Consider the following 22,005-nt stretch of genomic DNA (forward strand, 5'->3'; position numbering starts at 1 on the left):
TGTAGCATTTTTAAAAGAATGACAAGACAGAAAGTTGAAAAGCTTGTATATAGTTGTTGTACAAATACACCGAATTCAATATTTTTTATTTAAGAGCTGCTGATATGCTGAGAATTTCTGTTCAAGCAATGCAACTTCACAGAAGTAAAGTGTCGTTCATGCTAAATATAGTACGTGCATGTGTAAACAGATCTCTTTCAGGAGGCAGAATGTACTGTGGATTAGATTAGAAAGACTTTAAATCTTTCTGTTATCACTACTATTTATAAAACCCATATAGAAGGAGATCTAGAACGGCAGTTGTCTTCACTTACTGTACTAACCTTCTTTCAGTCAGTTACCTGAACACAGCCAGTGTCCTCCCTTAGTGAAGATACATAACTGATCTGTTTTTTTATGTTTTTAATAAGATGTCTACATCAGTGTTGTGTTTTTCTTAAGTAGCCTCCTGGCACCACTACATTAGTACATTCTTTTTCTTGTAGCTGTCTTCCCTGTAGTGGGACATTAGCACCCAATAACAAATGTGGACTAACAGTTCTGTGATCTTGTTGCCTGGCTGCCAGAATGCCCTTGAGAGCAAAGTTCTTACAGTGCTTTTAAAACTGCTTTTTCTTTCTCACTTTCTACTCTTCACAAGGTTAAATGCCCCAAGGACCTCAAAGCTGGAAGCATTAGAGTATAAATTTTAGATGCACTGAAGCACTAACAATTTTGTGGCCTGTACACATTATTTACATACATGGTGTTCCATATCCTAATGAATCTGATGAGTTACGTTCATTTCACAATGATATATCACGTGGCTAAAACATGCTCTAAACGTGTAGTACAGTGCTCATATCATTGCACTAAAACTGTATTATTGATGTCCAATAATCTCTAAGGGAAGTGTATTTACAACTCAGAGCAGGAGGCAGTTTTGGAAAAAGTGCCTGTGGGAGTCTGGAATAAACTACCCAGCCATGTTGCTGGACCTAAACATGGCTTATTTCAAAAAGTGGTTCAGGGAGATCCTTGTATCCTTTAAGTAGCTCAAGAGTGTCAAACTAATTTGCTGTGGTGTGTCTGATTTTATTCAATGTACAGTACCTCAAGCAGGTCACGTCAAAGTACTAGGCACAACCATTACATGGTGGATAGGGCTCTGGAAATTAAATAATATTATTTCTTTTAATATAATTAATATTATTACAATACACATAGCATGCACAATAATTTAATTGTAATGATTTGTATTTTTGGTGTTTATTATACAATGACATACTGTACCTATATTTTAAATACAATTTGGAGACAGTGCATCTTGATGATAATGTAGCCAAACATTTTTACAGCAGTGCTGTAGTTAATATTGTTGCCTCAGAATGCTGGGGTTCTGGGTTCAGTTCTGGACCTGGGGTGCTATCTGGGTGGATTTTGTATGTTCTCTCTGTGTTTGTGTGGGTTTCCTACGGGTGCTCCGGTTTCTTCCCACAGTCCAAAGACATACTGATAGGTTCATTGGCTTCTGGGAAAATTGGTGCTGGTGTGAGTGTGTGTGTTTCTGTGTATTTGTGTGTGTGTGTGTGACCTGCGAGGGACATGCGTCCTGTCAAGAGTGTATCCAGCATTGCGCCCGTTGCTTGCCAGGATAGACTTGGGCTCCCCCACCACCCTGAACTGGATAAAGCAGTTAAAAAATGGATGGATGGATTTTTACACATTGTATTTATCATGTCAGCTACTGTAGTTTAATGGGCTAATTAACTTATTTTGGCATTTCAGTACTTTTAAGGTGTATGAGTAATACTGGGTGTTTTTATATCCCTGAGAAATTATTTTCTTTTTTATATTGCTTTTGTAAAGCAATGGGAATTTAATGTTTGCTATATGAAAACATGGCCATACCAAAAAGGTTTTATAGAAAATACTTACTGTACTTTTGTAAGTACAGTAGATGTACATGGGATGGAGGTGTATTTTAATCAGCAAACGATTGGAAAGAATTCCCGGTTTCACACTCTCTAGAGTTCGAGATCAGAATCTCCTGTAAAATCTGTTAAGAGTTCAGCTGCAATGTTGTTTTTACAATTCGGGGGTTTTAATGAATCAGCAATGACGCATGACACAATGAAACTACCAAGTACACGGTAACGTGTACAGCTTCCAATTTACATCGCTAAAAAGACAAGGTTTCAATATATGCATAGAGTCATATTGCCGTCATTGTCAGCGATTCAGAACGAGGCAGCAACACGTCAGATGACGCAAAAGCGGACCTGTTACATTGTAAACATGCTTTAGACCAAACAGGTTTTGCTACTGTATTAAAGAGTATTTTCATGAAACCGACACATACAGGGTTTTTAGAAACTTTTAAGTTTGGCAAAAAAAGAGCAACCCGTGGTGAGACCGGCAGTCTCCCATCTGCCTGCGGCAACACGGCGACAACACAGTAGTTTTACAAAGTTCACGATTTTGCACGTAATTCGAAATTTTATCAAATTTTGCAGTACCGTCAATTTATTTTGTTACTGGTAACTTATTATTACTTTCATTTGTAACTGAAATTAAAAAACCAGCCTGAGAAATTTGGACTGAAGTTACCCATTAAAACTAGTAATATGGAACACTATTTTCTAAATATCATGGATATAAAGGAAATACATTTTTACAACTATTTCTATTGTTTTGTAACCACTAAGTGAGCCAGACAGGCTTAATGGCCTTCTTAACTTTACAGACTTTGTTGTTGTACTTTGATATCTCAGACCCTTTTTATGCTATAAGGAGCTTTGAGAAAACTTATAAAATTAAGTTTATTATTCCATCTTTTGTATCATCGCCTATATACAGTATTGTATATGCTGTACACACACAATCAACTCAACTTTCAGGCTGAAAGAAAACACCCCCTCTAGTGGTGAGCTGTGTAATCACTATTTTGTTGGTACTGTATAAATACACATACTGTACAGTAGACATCAATTCATAGGTAATTTGGTTAAGGCTTTTATCAGTTTGATTTATATCCTTACCCATTTGTGCAGCTGAGTGTTTATCTGAAGCAATCTGATTGAGGTACCATGGTCATGAGTAGAAGACCACCTGGAATTTGAACCTGCAACCTTCCAGTTACAAGTCCAGAGCCCTGGCCACTAGTCCATACTGCTGCCTCAATGATTTATATTAACTGGGCATTAGTGGTTCATTTCAACATGAAAATGAAGTACTCAAAAACCACATAATCGACATTATCTACAGTAAATGCCGCAGCTAAAAGTGAATATTCCTACAGGAATACACTCATGTCAGGATTTAATATTCAATATCCATGTTACAAAAGGAGCATAATGCTGTGTCCCTTTTGGGACACTAAAGGGATTTTTTAGGACATTTTTTGGGGATTACACTCATATGATCCTTTTTTTGTTTTCACAGATATTAGCTTACCCAAATCAGCAACAATATGCTACACAGCAGCTCTTCTCAAAGCCAGGGCTGTGTCAGATAAGTAAGTGTTCTTTTCTATTGGAAACATCATTTTTGCCTGCAAGCTTTTGAAAAGATCACATGCCTTGATGCATCTAGGAGTGGAAAGAACTTCAACACATTACATGACATTAAATGGAAAAATGTACCTTTTTATGAAATATTTCATAACTCTGGGGTGCTTGAAGGATAAGCAAATTAGGGTTACGCTGGGTCTCATTTTGTAATGGCAGTTTTAAGAGAAATGATAAATTGATAGATGTTAAATATAAGTGATGTTTACCAGTTTTTCATTCTGGGTTTAAGATGACCAAAATGCAATTTTCCCATCCCAATGGTACTCCTGTTTGGCTGAACCGATAAAGGCGATAACTTTGAGCTCAGACTGAGTTCTGTAACCCATGTGTTGCAAGTCTGAGCCTGGCCTATGCAAGCAAGAGACACTGTGTAGAACTCTACTGTGTGACAGGACACAGATCATCACCGCCTGGATAGGATTTGTCACCCAGGACATGGGACAAAAATGTAATTGCTGCAACATCCCAGGTGCTAATAAGCTGGTGGCAATGTGAGGGAAGGATCTCTATCCAGGTCCGCCCTGAATGTATGTAGGTCACTGTAGGGTTTTCAGCAAGTCAAAAGATAGATAGCACCATGGGTGTGCAGATCAGAAGAGTCTGCACTGTCTTGTTCTCCTGTGGTGGCACTGAGGCCACTGCTGTCAGCCGATATATGAAAGTTACAATCGGTTATTCCAGATTGGGTTAATACACGATAAAAGAACTTCAGCAGTTCTGATTTATAAAAATATATATCTACCGGACCTGAGCTTGTTTACAATCACTGTAGCCAAGGGGAGTATACACTCATTTCTCTAGGTTTTCATTTGTAATTACTTTTCTGAATGTTTGAGCGTCTGTTTTTCACTTGGAGGCTGGGTGTTGCGACGAGTAAATAAAGGTCAAATAAATTCTGCTTCAGTGTGTCTCAATTTCAGGCTGTAGACTTTCTACAGGCACTGTATTTAAGGCTTAGGAAGTTGTGGATCTGTTTCCTGCTTTGTATTTTTTGCCAGACAAGCTGAGTCCTGACAACCTGTTCCTTTCAGGTTCTCTCCAGAGGCTGCATCTAGGAGAGGCCTGAGCACTGCAGAGATGAACGCGGTAGAAGCCATACACAGAGCTGTAGAGTTTAACCCACACGTACCAAAAGTGAGTATTGCAGAGGGAGACGCAGAGAGAGCAGTGTATATACCAAGTAAACACTCAAGTGTAAACATTACAAGTCGAATGTGTATATACTGTATGTACAGTATACACCTTGGTGAGCATGTATTGAGATACAATATGTACTGTATTATAATTTACTATATTATAATATAGTGTACTACATAATATATAATATTCTGTATTATAATTGTAATATGTACTGTGTCAAGAAAGAAACTGTATGGAATGACTAAGTGGTATATTGAGGTACTATATTAACACACCGCACAACAGCTTACCTTCACTATAACTTGTAAAACTGTTATGTTCAGTTCTGTGATTCCCTGCAAAAAAACATGAATTTTATAATGTAAGCAGTATGTTTTTATAGGCATTGGAATTATTGAAAAACAAATTTTGTGACTTGTGGAAGTCACAAGGTCAGTCGCCAGTGCTGTGTTCATGAAACGTTATTGATTGGTGGTTTAAGAATAGAGTCCGGTTGCGAGGCAGTGTTCTGACTGTTGTAGCTGCTATCTGAAGGTGAGACAGATGGAGCCTGAACCATCTGTCTTGTGCCAGCATTGTTAAATATGGATGTCCTTACTGTGCCCTGTAATGCATGTTATGATACACAATGTACCATCTCAGAAATGTACTAGTGGTGTTTCTGTGACATGGAAAGTCTCATTCCAGAGACTTGTACAGTTCTAGCTTAATGCATACCCAGCTATTGATTACACTTCTCATAGGTGGGTCATGACACCACTGTGTGTGGGACATTGTTCAGCCTGGCTTCTTAAAAACTGTATCTTTACAGCATGTGTTCCAAGAACACTGCACTTCAGCAAATTCATGACATACACATATATTTCTTGGGTGCTTTGCTTTTTCACTAACAGATGTTTTCCTGTGAAATGCATTTCCACTACACTTCTCATGTACCAAATTTACTGGATGAATGTTTAGAGATTCTCCATATTTGTCATCCAGTCTTTATTGGAACAGTACATAGCTATACTGTACATATATACACATACACATCAGACTAATCCAAAATAGGCTTTTATGTCAGGGTATTTTTTCTTGAACTGCTCTCTATTTTCTTCCATGTAGATTGAATACCCAAACAATGATTTCTGTCAGGCATATTTTATTCTGAGTGTATACATGGTCTCACAACATAGCTGTCCTATGGTTATCTTATTGGTAGATATGTTGAATTTGTAAAACTAGTCAAATGTAAAAATTATGTTGAAGAAAAATACATTAACTTCCACCTTTCTTCGTGCTTGTTTATACAGGAGTGCACAGAAGAAATGCTATGTAGGCTTTTAGAATTCTTAAAATGTGTCATAGGTTTCTTTTTTTTTTACATTTTTTAACACATTGAATTTTGAGGCATTTTTACCAGTAGATACCAATAAGTGAAACCAGAGTGCATGTGTGGAAACTACTAGGATGTTTAAAATAAAAACAGGAGGGTTGTGGAAGCTTGGAACGTGTTCCCCAGCCCTGCTGTCAAAACCAGTGCCCTGAATCCTTGGATCAGTTAACTCTAAATCTTCCAATGGGCCAAATGTCCTTCTCTCTTTTTATACCACGCTATTGTTCGGAATATGCAAGTTTGCAAATAACTTCTGTATCCTGTTTTTTGTCTTTTGTAGTACCTCTTAGAAATGAAAAGTTTAATACTGCCACCAGAGCATATTCTAAAGAGAGGGGACAGTGAAGCAATAGCATATGCATTCTTTCATCTTCAGCACTGGAAAAGAGTGGAAGGCGCTTTGAACCTCCTGCACTGTACCTGGGAAGGGAGTAAGTACAGGCGTCTCTGCTATAACGCGATAGATGCGTTCATGTAAAACCTTGTGTTATGCAAAATTGCGCAATAAAAATTACAGGGCTTATGGGAAAAATAGGGTGAGGGGCAGACCACTCAAAACCTAACCAAATGCCTCAACAAAGCTTTACCAAATTTAATAATTATCCTAATAAAAATGTTAGCACAGTTTAAATACATTTTAAATTCATAATAAAGAAATACTGTACTACAGTAAATTTAGGTTCACCACCTGAAATTTTATCTCCAGCATGCTTCTTAGACGCATTTTTGTCACCTTGTCCACTCATATTTACGGCAATGAGGAAGATTTAGTGAAAATATCACGAAAATTGAGGAGCACCTCCCAGTTAGCACTTCCAAACCAAAGCACGTGGGACAACGGGGCATCATGTGTATTCCTCCGCGGACCCTTGCGTTCACTTGTGTTACTCCGCGACGCAAAAAGTAAACATGTCGGGGATGACATCGCGTATAAGCCAATGCGAGTTTCGTGCTGTACAGACATCTTTCCCCTATTCACCACTCGCGTATGAGCCAATTCACGTTTTGGAAACTCGCGTAATAGCAGAGATCACTGTATTCGGCCTATTCCTGCCACACCTTTCATGGCTGCAGTTCCCTGCCTCACCCAGTGTGAGTGACACTGGGCACTGGCAACCTGGAGGGGCGGCAGCATTTGACTCTAGAATTAACCGTAGCAAAATGATTTAATATGGAGTAAATCCCATGTTCTAACAAAATGTCCCTTACTGTGCTGTGTTTGAATGGACAGCCACTTTTTCAAGTTTGCCGTGTGAGATAGATCCGGGTTGTTTAGTTTGCTCCTCATGTCTCCCTCAGCTTTTCGAATGATCCCCTATCCTCTGGAGAAAGGCCACCTCTTCTACCCTTACCCAATCTGCACAGAGACGGCTGACAGAGAGCTCCTGCCCTGTAAGATGTTTTGCACTCTACTCTGAATTGAAAAGCTAAAGTGGATACATGTGTATGTGAGTGCTGTGTGAATGGGAGGAATGTTTATAAGAATTGGTTGGCAGTTGGCTTAGTGTATCTGGTTTAATCAATGATTAGCTTGAATTTAAGCCCTAAACTAGGCCTCTAATGTCTATACGTCTAGAGATATTGCATTACAAATTATATAACATCGGACTGAAATAATTGTTGTTTTTTTTAAAGAGTTTTAAGTTATATCCTAAACCCCAGCCTTTTTGTCTTTCTTTCCTTCACTCTTTATATACAGTGTTTCATGAAGTCTCAGTTTACCCCAAGAAAGAGCTGCCTTTCTTCATCCTTTTCACAGCAGGCTTGTGCTCCTTCACGGCAATGCTCGCACTACTCACACACCAGTTCCCAGAGCTCATGGGGGTATTTGCTAAAGCTGTAAGTATGTACGAGGAACTGCGTTATGTTGACATCTCAGGACGCATCACACATTCCAACCTGTTTAATCCTGGCCTATTTAAACCTGATTGTAATATCGAGGTTTTAGAAGTACAAGCTAATGTATGGTAAATGACATACCAAAATGATTGTATTTTTTTAGTATGCATTCTTAATGTGATGTTAATGTCTCAGTAGCTTTAGAAAAAGAGATGCTCAATGGATTTTATTGTTTTAAGATAAGGCTCATCAAAGCTAACTAACCAAGAAAGAAATGAAGTTGTGAAGGCCACATACTGTATAATCACCTGTACATCACTGAACCCATCCGCATGCCTGTAAATCTCTTCAGTCAGGTCGATTTGCATCCAATGAAACATGGGGCATGTGAATGCATAGATATGATATGACTGTACTGTCGGGTTATACTCTATGATACTTAATACATCTGATGACAATTGTAAGGACTTCCTGCAGCCCTCATTCCTCTTATTTGAGCACAATAATCTGACATAAAGGTGATTTATGTCTGAATTAAAAAACATGCCTTTTTGAATCATAGTTTTGTATTTTGGGAAAAGTGACTGAATTTAGGAATATGTTTTTGTTTTGGGCTCAAAGCCCAATCCACCCCTGCAGTGTCTTTAAGGTCTGCTGACTTTTCTCAAGCTTTGCCTTTGATCCATAACCAAGCTAATTCTCCATAACCTGGGATTCAAAGCCTGTCTTTAACAAGATCCAAGTCCACAGGCCCCTATCCTTCACTGGTAAATGTTGGCAAAACATATCAAAGAGTTGTTAGAACTTCATTCAAATAATAAACATTAAAAGTATGTGAATAACGTGCAACACACATCAAGTGCTATCAAGATGTTGGATAACTGTCGTGTCCTCAGTCAACACATGTCAGCATGGTCTGAAATAAGGAGTGAAGTATTTGTATTTCATATAGGTAATGTCTGCATGATGCTTCAGTACACCTCATATTGGTTTTGGCTGAATTAAAAAAACAGAACCTATTTTTTTCTAACTGCCAATATGAGGAGAGAAATTAGTATACAGTAGGGTCTCGGTATTTGCAAGGGTTCGGTATGGAGAACTGTAGTGAATAGCCAAATTTGCCTTTAATATCCTATTCTACCCCTTAATTAAAGTTATATATTAATTAAAGAACTAATGTACTGCCTTTAAGTCAAATAAAATAACAATTAAAACAAACAACATTAATCACAAAGTTATAGTAATCAGCTAAAATAATCAACATGAATCGCTCCTCTGTGCCCAGCAGATGCCTGCCCCTTCACACTCTGCTGTTCCAGTTATTTCCCTGCTCTGTGATTAGCATGCCTCACTGTAAGGAAAACGGCAATAAAACTGTTAGTCAGTCTGTAAAGTTGTCTCCAGCCTGTCATTCCCCACACCGCCAACACAGGACTGCGAGCCAATCGTTACAATATAAAAACAAAGTTATGTTGAGATGCAGATGCTGGGTAGTGGGTACCTAGGGAAGGGGGCAGGGAGAGGCGCACTCACTAGCTAAATTTAGCTCAAGATCCTAGTCTGTTGCACATTAATCTGAAAGTTGTGTTTAACAACCTTGGCTTCGTTTCGTCCCACTCTACTCTTCTTCCATTCAAAGTTCTGTTGGCCAGACTGGATAGTGATAACCAATTCATGAATGTTAAATTTGCAGACGCCATGACCCCCCACTGTATTAAAAAGTGTAATGACTCCAAAATTGTTCTGTGTAGTAGAATGAGAATTGTAAGTGTGATGCTGTGGGTATGTTGATGCTTTAAACTCATTTGTTAGCCATTAAGTTTTGTAAGATAAATTATTTTTCACCCACTAACTTTGCAATAGATAACTCAAAAATTTTAAATGAAACCCATGAAGAGTGATAGTTTCAGAATCACCCATGATCAAATTGTTTAGTCAGTAACTGATCACATAATGAAAATAGCCTCATATGGAGCAAGGCTTTGAAGAAGGATATTTCAGCTCTAGGTGAAATATCCTGGTCTTACACTGTTCATGATCAAGTACTATTTCTTAAATGAAGAGATAGATTCCTTTAAAGCAGCTGAGGATATCAGACTGTGCTTTACATGATTAAAGACCAGATCAGCAAGTCAGCACTTTAAGAGTTTTTTTTATTATTACCATGAACAGGTAATAATAGTGTTTGTAAAAGCACTTTCCATAGCAAAGGATCCCAAAGTGACTTAATGAGAGGAGGACACACTTCACTCACAAGTGCAGCACACACTTGGAAGACAAGCAGCAGCCATTATGCCTCAGCAGACCCCTGCATCACATCAGGAGGAGAAACAAGAAATTGATTCCCCATTTGAACTAATTGTTTTAGGCAGGCAGGATTGTTCATTCCCAGAATGCAACTGAGCCAGGACAGTGGGTTAACACCTCTGCTCTTTCAGACAGTTGTGAGATCTTTAATGACCAAATAGATAGACCTTGCTCAAATATCTTATTTGAAAGGCAGATTGATGAGAAGGCAAACTACCTTTTATGTTGTATCAGTGTAACATAGCATTGAAACACTTTGTTTATATGTTGATACTTTAACTTTTCACCTACAGTAGGTAGAGGATACAATTTAACGGGGGCAATTTAAACAGAGTCTTTTCCAGAACTGTCACCTTTAAAGTTTAATTCAAACAGCAGCTGACCTCTGTTTTTATTTCAGACCCTTTTTCTCATTCATTATGTCCTCTGTGATATTGTTTGCGACTCTTTGGACCTGTTTCCTACCATGTCCAGCAAAAGAGCGCAGTCAAAAACTCCCTGGGAGTGTGTCAAAAATGACCATCACAATTCTGTGAATTCCACTGATTAGGCTTCAAACTCATCAGCTCTCTTTTGTGCACTATTCATTTTGTCCCTTTCATGACCCTGTTCACGAGAAAGAAAACATTTGGTAGGATGTAAAAAGAAAGAAATTAAAGATTTTCATGGGTAAAATTATGAAATGACAACTGACAGTCCAGGTATCAATAATTTATGGATGCTACCTACAGTCTTCAGAAGTTATCAGTATTAAAATGGCAATTCATCTGTAAAATGCACTTTAAGCGATTCTGGATTCTGTACATATCTAGCCAGGTTGTAATCCTTCGGCAGTTTTCCTGGTGCATTTATCATCGATTAATGGCTTGTCATTTCTCTCACCTACTTCAAAGGGTGAAACATGTAGACTTCAAAGTCTTGGGCAAGTTTAGACTGAAGAAAAAAAATCCTGTTCTAAGCTTTCATTCTGATGAGGGATAAACACGGAGGTAACAGGTGTGAGAATGATGTGCAGTAATTCGTGTGAAGGTTACAGCACTCTGGTGAAATTCTAACCTTTTAGCAGAACAACAGGGTGCCAGCTGAAGAACAGCACACTGATAAATAGATCTGATGTGACTGTAGTCCTCACAGATGCTGTGACGTTTCTGTTAGACATAGTGGTATGCTATAAACACTGTCCCAGCGAAATATTATTACAAAATACAACTACTCCATTTATATATATTCCATTAAAACCATAACCTATGCTAAATTAAGTTAAAGAAAATTGCCTCAGATTCCTTCTATTGTGTAGATTTACTTTTTTGGGTTTATATAAAACAATTAAAAATGTCATTTAATGTCATTTGCTGCTTTGATCATCAGCAGTATATTTTAAATGTAAGGTTAGGTTGGTAAACTATTCAGGATCATAAATAAAACTTCATGCCATGCTGCAATGTGGCGTTGAACGGTAAGAGCAAAACTGTTTTAACAGGCTCAATTTCACCTTTTGTCCTTTAAGACCTTGAGTTCTGAAATGCTAGATATGTTGTACATTATTTAGGGCTTTGTGAAAAGACATGCACTTACAAATCTCTTTGTGGATTTATTGGCAGTTTCTCAGCACCCTGTTTGCACCGTTAAACTTTATAATGGAAAAGGTGGAGAACATCCTACCCTCCAGCCTGTGGCACCAGCTGACACGGATCTAGAACACGCAGGGACTACTGCCGCAGTGTTAGTGCCAAGATCATTGACTCTTGTGGACGACAAGAAAGTGTTACAGAGAAAGGGAAAATGGTGACCGTCAGTTAAAGACTTTTTGTTTTTGTTTGTTCTCATGTAAACCTGTTTTTTGTTGTACAAAAAAAGGTGATGTTCAGTTTTACTTTGCCTTCAGAGGGGAAAAAAAAGCTAAAAAATGAAAAATAAAAACTTTTGTGTATTGCTGCAATACAAGACTTTGGTTTTTTTCCCCCCATATTCATTACCCAAATCCCTTCTTCCACTGAGAACATGCAGATTGCTGGGTCTAAAGCTGTTTGTTACTGTCTGTGTATTTGCTTTGATGTCTGGAAGAGAAACATGTTTCTCAGGCTCTTGGTGGAGAGTGCTATGGTCACCCAAGCAATATATGAAAAGACCACTGTTTGGAGGTGAGTATTCCAGAAACGATGAGCCCAGCTCCACACTGTTCATACAGGTACATGTAAAGTGATACTATACCTTGTTGTGCCGCCAGATGTTATGTGAATCAGCCTTGAAATTAAATCTAAATACTTGGGTTTTTTTTCTCCACTACACGACACTCCAGTGTTAATTTCTAGGTTATATATACTTCTACAGACATCCAATGTATACATGCAGGTTCTTAATCTTCTTTGGTGAATTGTTTTCATTTTCCTCCTCGTTATTTTCCATCGTTTCAGAGAACAACGTCTGACACTTGACTTTTGGGAGCACTATTTTTTTGCTGTCCTTTTTCCAGCTTTTCTTTCTGTGCTGCAAGTGCCATATATTTACTCTCAGACAACCAAGAGGATTATTTGCTATATGTCTTGAGTCACTAACTTTTGTCTTAAGAATAAAATCACTTGAATTTTAGGAATTCATTTGGCTTTTTTAAATTTACAGTACCATGCAGATAAAAATACATAATTGCAATATACTATACGAAAACCAAACAAAAGATAAACACAAAAGTGACTTACTGTATATTCTCACAATAGATGAAACTGCTGTAGTAATCATTAAGAAACTTTGGGTTTTAGGGTTTTTTTTTTCTTTGATTAAATAAAGGTATTTACATGTTTGTAAACACTGTCAATCAAATTGTCAAATCTATCATTCTCTAGAATTGCTAAAATGTTTGGTTTTTTTTCCCTCCACTGATGTATTTTTAGATTTCGATGCAGGAGAATCTGATCATACAAATCTCAAAAAGGTGCGGCCGCCTGCTGTTACTTGTTTTCTTTTTTTCTGCAATTTGTACACAGTATTTCATTGTATTCACATCTGTAGACAGCATGAACCTAGAGTATCCTTTGTTTGTATTCCAGATACTGTATATAGCTTTAATCGGCTCATTTGGTATTGCAGGTTACATAATCTTTATTTTAAATTACAATGTGAAATGTATATTTAAAGTTACAATACACAGAACTTGTGTAAAATATGAGTGAGTTTAAACAGTACTGTATATACCAGGGACAAAGGAAATTAAGATTGAAATCTTTAAATATCACCATCCTATAGGATATCAATATAACAGTATACAGTATCAGGAAGAAGAACAGGTTATGTGGTGTTTCTGGTATTTAGATAGTTTCCGCACCTTTAACGTGTTTAAGCAAAACTACAATTAAAAATGTCTTTGAATTTGTATTGCTCCCGTGTAAAGGTCTACTTAGAGCTTTTTTCTGTATGCTCTGTCTCAGTTTGGTAGGCAGTACTGAGTTTAGGACAGCCATAACCACAAGAGGAGTTACTCCCATTCCCAAGGAAACATCTTTAGAAGCCTCCACCTGTGGATATCAAGGTGTGAAATGACATCCCTATTGTACTGTGGTCAGGTGTCATGTCTGGTCCAGCCAGTAAGCACTTTTTTGAGCTTTGCAGGTGTGCACGTCCACAACCTCGTGGCAGTCTTTGCAGTGGACAGCACAGCACCAGTGAAATTTACAGCCACACTTGGTCATCCTGGTGACGCGGGAGGTGTCGTACCCTCTTCCACAGCACATGACCTCACAGCTGTCCACGCCGCGCGATGTCCGGTTGCATAAACGGCCACCTGTGCCCACAGACCCTGTGACAAAAACACCACGGTGTCAGGTTGATGATCACATTCACCATCCTGTGATGGCAGCGTGACCAGGCATATTGAAACAAAAAAAAAATGCAACAATGGGGTCTAATAGATTTTACCAAGTATTAACACTGAATAAATAGCCATATGTTTTCAGTGTGAGACATACAGTCAAGCCTGACCACCACATTATCTCCAGTGTTGACCTGATCAGCCTCTAGTTAGCCTCATCAGTTGACTGATGTTCCACTGCCCCATCTGTGCCAGTGTAGCCTCTTGCTGAATACTGATGGGTCATGCTGGCCTCTTGACTCCAGTTGATGGCATTGGAAAGCTGATCCCAGAGATGTTCTATATAAAGTCTACTGGACTCGGGTCAGGAGAGAAAGCGGACTTCGGCAAGGCCTCAACATTGTTTTCTTGAAGTTGTGTCATTGTAATCCTAGCAATGGGGTCTTGCATTGCCCTGGTGGAAACCTTTGGACACTTTCAAGACCAGAAGAGGTGTTGGCTCTTGGACTTTTTCAATGTATTGCTGAGTGATGTGATGTGAAATTTACTAGAAATCAGGTGAACAACCTCTTAGAAAACAAATTTCCATGTGTGATCAATCTCCCTTTTAGATCAATTTAGAAATCTGAAAAGTACTGAATGGTTTGTTTAACATTTCAGTTTTTGAAAATAATGGAATTTCTTTCAGAATGTCCCAGGCAATGACATTAATGTAGCCACCTGTGGCTATAAAGCATATTTACCCTGAAGTCAAAGTTGATGATGATCCTGTACTGCTGGGTACATTTTATACAAGTTCATCCTAGACAGACATGACCTTCCATCAGAAATATGCCTGTTTCTAGACAGACTCTCAACAAGTTAGTGCATGACAGGGGCTCAATACCCATTTCAAATACCCATCACAAAAAATAATTTATATTAGCCAGGATTCAGATTGTGTTTCATCTCCTGTCTTGCTACAGGTTGTGCCAGATACTGTAGGTATGTAATGTGTGTTATATGCTCAGTTATCTGACAGTCAATATCATTTCATACTGCACAGCTGTTTGACAGATATCATTCTTTTTACAAAATACATCTCTAATGCAAATGTGATGTAACAGATAAAGGAAAAAATGTTTAGGGCTTCTCATTTTTTCTTTTTTAGCACTTTGAACATTATGTAAGAAAGGCATTGCATTCATTTGTGTAATAGCTAATAAGATTAAACTCTGGTGTTTTAAAAACACTACAGTACAGTGAGACCAATTTGACCACTTAATGTAAATCACACTCCACAATTCGTATTAACGGGGCTGTGTAAATTGTCTGTGTTTCAGAAACTGGTTGTTACAGTATCAATTTAACTGTTTCCCTTTAGAGATACAGGTGGGATAAAATGTAAAATCTCCCCTGATTTTTCATTTACAAAGCCAGACCCAGTCTCTAATAGTTATCTGTGCAACTATGGAAAGCAAGCAATCAAATATACAGTGCTTATTTGTAGTTTTTTTTTAGATAATTATTAAGATAAGCAGAGCTGGCACAACACCAGTGCCTTAAATCTTTGCTCCAGTTGGTGCAGATTTACTTAAGTGAAGATTGAATTAACTTTTAACTGAAATTGAATGTAATAATTTATCAAGAACTTCACCTTTACATACAGGAGAGCCCCTTTTCCATCAATACAATTCTCCATTCACCTGTTGACGCGTGGCAGCCATTATGTGCCAGCAGCCCTACTATGTACAAGTTCAGAAACAGTAAAACTGATTACAGCCAGACCTTCAGAGAAGTACTGGAGTTAACACCCCTACTCCTTCCAACAGTACAATGGGATCTTTAATGACCAAACAGTCAACACCCAAACCATCTCCACCTGGAACACCTCCTACAGCAGTGTCCCTGTGTTTGGAATTCGGTACAGAGGGAATTGTGCCACTTGGTGCACCAACACCACTGGTTTTCCTTAGAGCTCTCCCATCTAAATACTGACCAAAACCAAAAATCAGGCTACAATCTGGTGAAGCTTTTATTTCAACATCCCAGATTGTACGGACATAAACAAGAAACCAATATCAATCAATGAAAACCACTGTCTCAGTTAGTTATGGGTATAGTTATAGGTTACGATTTAGTATCTTAAAAAATATAATTAGACATTAAACTATGTTTCTAGGGCGGCACAGTGGTTAGCATTGCTGCCTTGCAGTTCTGGGGCCCTGGGTTCACTTCCTTCCAAAGACAGTCTGAAGACATGCCAGTAGGGTAACTGGCTTCTGGGAAAATTGGCCTAAGGTGTGTCACTGTGTTTGTGTCTGTATGTACCCAATGATGGACTGGTGTCCCATCCAGGGTGTATACTGCCTTTTGCCCGTTGCTTGCCAAGATAGGCTCTGGCTCCCTTGTGACCCTGAATTGGATACAGCTGTGAGAAAATGAATGGATGGATGGTAAGGTCCTTTGAAACTTTTCATAGATCACACTTACCAACTTCATGGTCTCTGATGCAGTAATCCGGAGAGTTTTCGAAGTACACCAAGTCGTTTTTAGTCGGCTTCTTAAACGTTCGGTACGCAACAGTGAATCCAGTTCCATACTGGTTCATGACAACCTGCACTGCTCCGTTGTACTTCTTGCGTAAGTACTCGCCCGTCTTGCGGAAATCGGCCATAGCCAGCCAACAGGTCCTCACACTGCAGGATCCACTGACACCATGGCACTTGCATTCAAGTGTCATGAAGCGCTTCACCGCCTGTCAAGGGCGAAGAGGTGAAGTCACTGCCTGGCCTTCACGTCAATAAAACCTAATGGCTATACAGAATTCCCTTGTAAGACACACGGACTGACCTTTCAGAATAAAAAAAATCAATCAGCTTTTATTGTTGCATAATTTGTAGGATTTGCATGTAGCATGTAAATTTGCACTCAAAGGGTGGCTGTCCTAAGAGTATAATCATTCGAGAAAAATTGACAGTATTTATACCCCTTTTGACAATAGCTAAAATATAGTACATATACAACACATTATATTTCTATCCTAGGTCTAAAATATTCTATGTCCTATGAAAATATAATATATAATGTACTATAAAAATAATGAATATTTTGTCAGTTGAAAAAAAAACAAAGCTTTCATTATCTGCAATAGGCTCAGCGCTCAGTGTTTTACAGCACTGGAAATCTCTGAAAAGACTCTGATCATCATGAAAAGTTTAATTATGTATTTTTAATGAAGATAGTTTCAAACGAGAGGAGGCCATTGGGCCCACTAGCTCACTTGGTAGTTAGTAGGTAACTGATCCAAAGATCTCAGCCAGTCATTGTCTGACAGAACGCCCAAAGAGGGCTCCACGGTCCAAATGTTGTGTTTCTTTTCTTCTCTTTTCAGTATGGAATAAACCTTTACTTTTACTTTTACACAGCAACCTACTTGAACTACTATTGTCTGACAGAAGCCATTGTCGGGCTTCAACAACGAGGCCTGAGATGAAGTCATATTTCTGTTCAAACTTTTTTTTGTTAATTTATTAGTGGAACAGTAAAATCAAACGCTGAACAATGGGGTATAAGGAGGTGTGGTGGTGCACCGGTTAGCACTATTGCCTCGCAGCGCTGAGGCCTTGGGTTCAATTCCTGGGGTGCTATCTGCATGGAGTTTGCATGTTCTCCTGTGTTCATCTGGGTTTCCTGGGGTGCTCCTGTTTCCTCCCACAGTCCAAAAACATACTGCTAGGTTAACTGGTGGTGGGGAAAAGTGGCCCTCGTGTGTGTGTCTACCCTGTGATTGATTGGCATCCCATCCTGAGTGCATCCTGGCTTGTTGCATGCTTGGATAGGCTCTAGTTCCACTAAAACCCCATAATGGATGCAGCAGTTAGAAAATGGATGCGATAGGGAATACCTTCCTCCCTGCTCTATTGTTGTGCAGGTTCATCAAGGCCCTGGCGTCCCTCTCTTTTCTCTCCTTGGCATCAACGAAGGCTTGTGCGAACCTGATCCCATAGTCAATGTGGTCACTGCAGCCACCCCAGGTGAAGGAGCCCCTGCTGTCCTTAGCAGAGCCTTTCTTTTCTGGGTCACAGGAGCAGGGCTCCAGCTCCCCCTGGCTACAGGCCCTGGTCAGAGTGTGCACCACTCCGGCAGAAGAGATGGCATACACAAACGCTGCTTCACGACTGCCTGGGGAAGAGACACAAAACGAATTAACCCCCTCAACCAGGACTGCAGACTACAGAGCCTAAATCACTTAAGGCTGTTTTATCTGCCCTTTTTTCATTGACTGTTCCACTAACAAAGATAATTCATGTTTAGAATAAATTTCTTTCAGCAACATCAGGTTTTGAAGGCATCCAATGAAGACCTGATTGTGACCTAATTTTTCAATCGGGTAGTGATAAAAGAACAACGTATCAATATTTGGATTCTCTGAGCAATCATGATGAGGTGCTGTTTCATTAGTTTTAGATTGTTGATTTCAGGCTTTCACAGCTGTTAAAAAATATTACCAACAATGGCTTTTTGTTGCAGTTTCATATTAATTGAGGCACATTATTGACAGGTAAGTTTGCTAGGGAGGAGCAGCTATAGTACCTATAGCAATAGTACCCTTGCAATCTTATAGAGAATTGTATGTTTCACAGGAGTCACGTGTCCTGCCTAACGCAGTGGCCATGACCACACATGTAATATCCCGCATAATTCTTGAAGACGGTAAAGTAGTAGCAGACCAGGACTTTTCCTCACGATGCTTTGCTATGGAAACAGGGCTAACGTAAGTAAATTGGCAAGACGAGCTTTGGTGCACACCTCTGCTGCATTGCTGAAAGCAACAGCAAACCTGGCGAATGTGTCAATTCAGACAGCCTATGTGGTTGGCGTACAAAATAAAATACAGTAAGCAGAATTCAGGCTGCAAGCAGCTACTGAATGACAGAGACAGTAACATCTAGAGGAGTCAGTGCAACAACGTGTTGTGGTGTTAATTGCTGGGTGTAGAACGATCCACTATTTGGGACATCCAGTATTTGAACAGAATAGTGTATATGCAGACAGGATTTGTATTGGTTTTATGGGATTCTCATTTGGTTAGTTCTCTGTGGTTAGTTTATAAATGTACAGGTGTAAATTAAAAAAGTAATAAAACCCCTTAAAAATCTTCTTTTTTTTCCAAGTGACACTGATAAATTACACACACCATTGGTATATAACGCATCTTATCTGATCTCCAATGCAAAATCCCCTGGATGTTTGGACTTAATGTGTTCATTTTAGAACTGTTCTTGGGAGTACAATGAAATTCCACAAATATCCTTGTCTGATCTAGTTCCTCTGCTGGTGGCAGAGATAAATGCTTGATCAAAGCTTTCTGAGAATAACATGAGTGTTAGTAGGATTCCAGAGGAACAGTGCTGCAAGGATTAAAACCCACTTGTGGAGCTGCGGTATGCTTAAGACTTCTATGAAATCTGTTAAAATTAGAGAGCGGTGTTTATATGCTTCTCGAATAGTTTCCCAGAAAGACAAGTGTGACAGGATGATAACTAGATCCTTGCTCCAGTGCTCCATATTTAAAAGGAAATGTTTATTGTAATGTCCCTCCTTTTTTGGGAATGCTACAAAATCCCTGCAATTGTTTGAAATTAGGGTCCTGACATTGACAATAAGTAGATCCTCATGGTGCTGTGACGAAGTGCTGCCAATCAGATCACCTTTATAATTCATTTTTAAAAGGACTTAAGTCAGTATGGGAGGTCTGAATACTTTGCAAAGAAGATTAAGTTGGAGTTGGTGTGGGCTCTGACCTGACTGCTGAAATTATGAATTTAAAAGGATTTAATAAATCCATTAAAAATTAGTCTTATATTAGAGACATTGTTGTCATGATGCCCACCTTTCATAGGGAACATTGGCAGGGTATGAAAACGCCGATATCATGAGATAAATGAAGTGCAGTGAAATATTTAATTTCAGCCTAAATGATGAATGTCCAATTTCTCTTTTAAACAAAGCTCTTAAATGACGTAATCCGATCAAGTGAACTTTCACATAGACCTAATCTTTCATCTAATTAAAAAATACTTGATATATTGTTTTTTCAACATTTGTGAACAGAATACTTTACAATTTAAAGGTTCTCAAATTATATTTTAAGGATGTACAAAATGGCAAAAAATCTTGCGTTCTGTCGGTGCAAAGAAAAGCAACAAAAATGCTTCTCGAATATTTTACAGTTTAACCCCCAAAATCACTTTGTATTATGCGCTAAAAAATATTTACATATTCCTTAACAGCATAAATGATATTTCTCCTTCGTAAAAATGCAATTTTTCATTACAGAAGGTTACGGGATTTAATAAAGTAGTATAGATCACCTTACACAGAAATATTTTTATTAAAATAAAATGATCGTTTATTCCCGATATACATTTTGTAAACGAAAAAAATGAATACTGCATTTTCAGATCTAGACATTGTTTTATGAGGTGTAACTAAAACCTGAAAAAATTAAATCGCGGTTTTCTAATTTTTTTATACATCCGAAAATATAAAATGTGCGTTGATTCGCTTAATTGCGTAATACTAATATTATCTGTTTACAAGTGGTGATTCTAATCGCATATTCGAAGAGATGAAGATACATTTTCTTGCATGGTTTTTTATTACTAAATTATAATATAATATTGTTTCTCTGAAGAACAGGGCGTGAAATTTACGTTATAGAATTGTACGTGCTCTGGTACAATTAATGAAAATACTATTTAAACCTCTAGTCGTGATCCCAAGACTACTAAAAGCCCCCAATAATGCTGGTTTCTCAGGGCTTAGTTATACCTCTGTCTTAATTATATCGTGTCATTTTCGCCTTTTTATAAGAAAAAAACATATTGAAAATGTTTCTATATTTTTGTTACCTGGTAATGATTCGAACATTACAAAACTACACATGATCAACAATGATAAAAATGTAATGAGAATGTCCTACTTCCAAAATATGATGCCGTACCGTCCCCTCATTGCAGGACTTACTTCGGAGAAGGAGCTTGCCGAACAGGGTATGGTCCCTTGAAATGGTGCTGCAGTTCCAGCGGTGATGCTGAAATTGATGCTGGCATTCCTCAATCCAATCTTTAATCCCAGCCCCAATGCAATGCATTATTTTGGGATGCTGACGGCATAACTGGCGCTGTTTGTTCGCTAAACCAGGAATGTTGTCGCACATCACTTGAGATCCAAGAGTACCCATGTACCTGCATCGAAGATGTACAGGAAAGACTTTCCTTCAGAAATCCAGATTACTTTTTTATATTTAATAAAAAGTCAACAGGAGAAACCGAAGTTTCATGTTTTAGTGCATCCTCCTACTGTACATTCACCTCCACCTGAGGTACAGTACGGCCCTAAATTCAAAATACTAGTCGAGCTCAGTCGAGTTTCTAAATGGAAAGACATGATGAACTTATTTAATTTATACATTTCCCTTTTTTGTTGTTTTCACACACTCTACACAACTTAAAACTCACATTAGTATGTTGAAATTATCGTGAGATTTGGCGAAATCCTTACAGAATTCAGTGAGGGCTATGAAATGAACGTTTAAATGCTAAAGGAATACTGCATATTTTTAAGGGAAAAAAAATCTGAAAAAGAAAGTCCTGTTTTACATACAGGAAGTTAAAATTCTGAGGTATGATAACGCATAGTAATATTCGGAAAACCAGAATCTTTCGGATATAATTTAAAACATGAAAATTGCCCGTTACAAAACGTTTCAGCTCTTACTAGTCTTGAGGAGATAGCAGACTTTATAACCCCCTCTCTCTCACCAATTTTCTAAAAAGCGGTCACAACATACTTTACTTTATTTTTTTAATAACACTGTACTAAATCTCATAAAACCCGAACATTTCCGTACATACTCACCACCAAGATGAGTCGACCCTTGAGGTGAACCAACAGATAGCTACAGAGAAATAAAAACATATCCCGCTAGGCATTAAGTTCAT

At 38.4% G+C, this 22,005-nt stretch overlaps 2 protein-coding genes across 5 annotated transcripts in view; one reads left to right on the plus strand and one right to left on the minus strand.

Moving 5' to 3' along the window:
• Nucleotides 1-12,154, plus strand: part of LOC148829777 (suppressor of tumorigenicity 7 protein homolog) — a 69,453-nt gene extending 57,299 nt beyond the window's left edge. For all 4 annotated transcript variants that reach the window (XM_088924329.1, XM_088924330.1, XM_088924332.1 and 1 more), the window contains 6 exons: nt 3,424-3,496; nt 4,583-4,685; nt 6,350-6,500; nt 7,369-7,461; nt 7,769-7,908; nt 11,817-12,154. In XM_088924329.1, coding sequence (XP_088780455.1) covers nt 3,424-3,496; nt 4,583-4,685; nt 6,350-6,500; nt 7,369-7,461; nt 7,769-7,908; nt 11,817-11,912 — 656 coding nt within the window. In that variant the 3' untranslated portion in view covers nt 11,913-12,154. The remainder of the gene's footprint in view (nt 1-3,423; nt 3,497-4,582; nt 4,686-6,349; nt 6,501-7,368; nt 7,462-7,768; nt 7,909-11,816) is intronic.
• A 1,621-nt stretch (nt 12,155-13,775) lies between these two features.
• On the minus strand, nt 13,776-22,005 carry wnt2 (wingless-type MMTV integration site family member 2). The gene is made up of 5 exons (XM_088924333.1): nt 21,923-22,005; nt 21,029-21,249; nt 17,904-18,181; nt 16,490-16,754; nt 13,776-14,005 (listed from the first exon to the last, which is right to left on the minus strand). Exons 1-5 carry the CDS (start codon nt 22,003-22,005, stop codon nt 13,776-13,778), a joined length of 1,077 nt encoding a protein of 358 aa, XP_088780459.1.

Source organism: Atractosteus spatula, chromosome 8, assembly GCF_055471065.1.
Source record: "Atractosteus spatula isolate fAtrSpa1 chromosome 8, fAtrSpa1.hap1, whole genome shotgun sequence".
NCBI lineage: Eukaryota > Metazoa > Chordata > Actinopteri > Semionotiformes > Lepisosteidae > Atractosteus > Atractosteus spatula.

What these genes read in the sequence shown, in the direction of transcription:
- wnt2 (XM_088924333.1), bottom strand. Translation starts at nt 22,005, where the DNA reads ATGAACTTAATGCCTAGCGGGATATGTTTTTATTTCTCTGTAGCTATC. An exon ending in CGGCAAGCTCCTTCTCCGAA is followed by an intron (nt 18,182 to 21,028) that starts GTAAGTCCTGCA and finishes TCTCTTCCCCAG; the next exon opens with GCAGTCGTGAAGCAGCGTTT. An exon ending in ACAATAGAGCAGGGAGGAAG is followed by an intron (nt 16,755 to 17,903) that starts GTATTCCCTATC and finishes CGCCCTTGACAG; the next exon opens with GCGGTGAAGCGCTTCATGAC.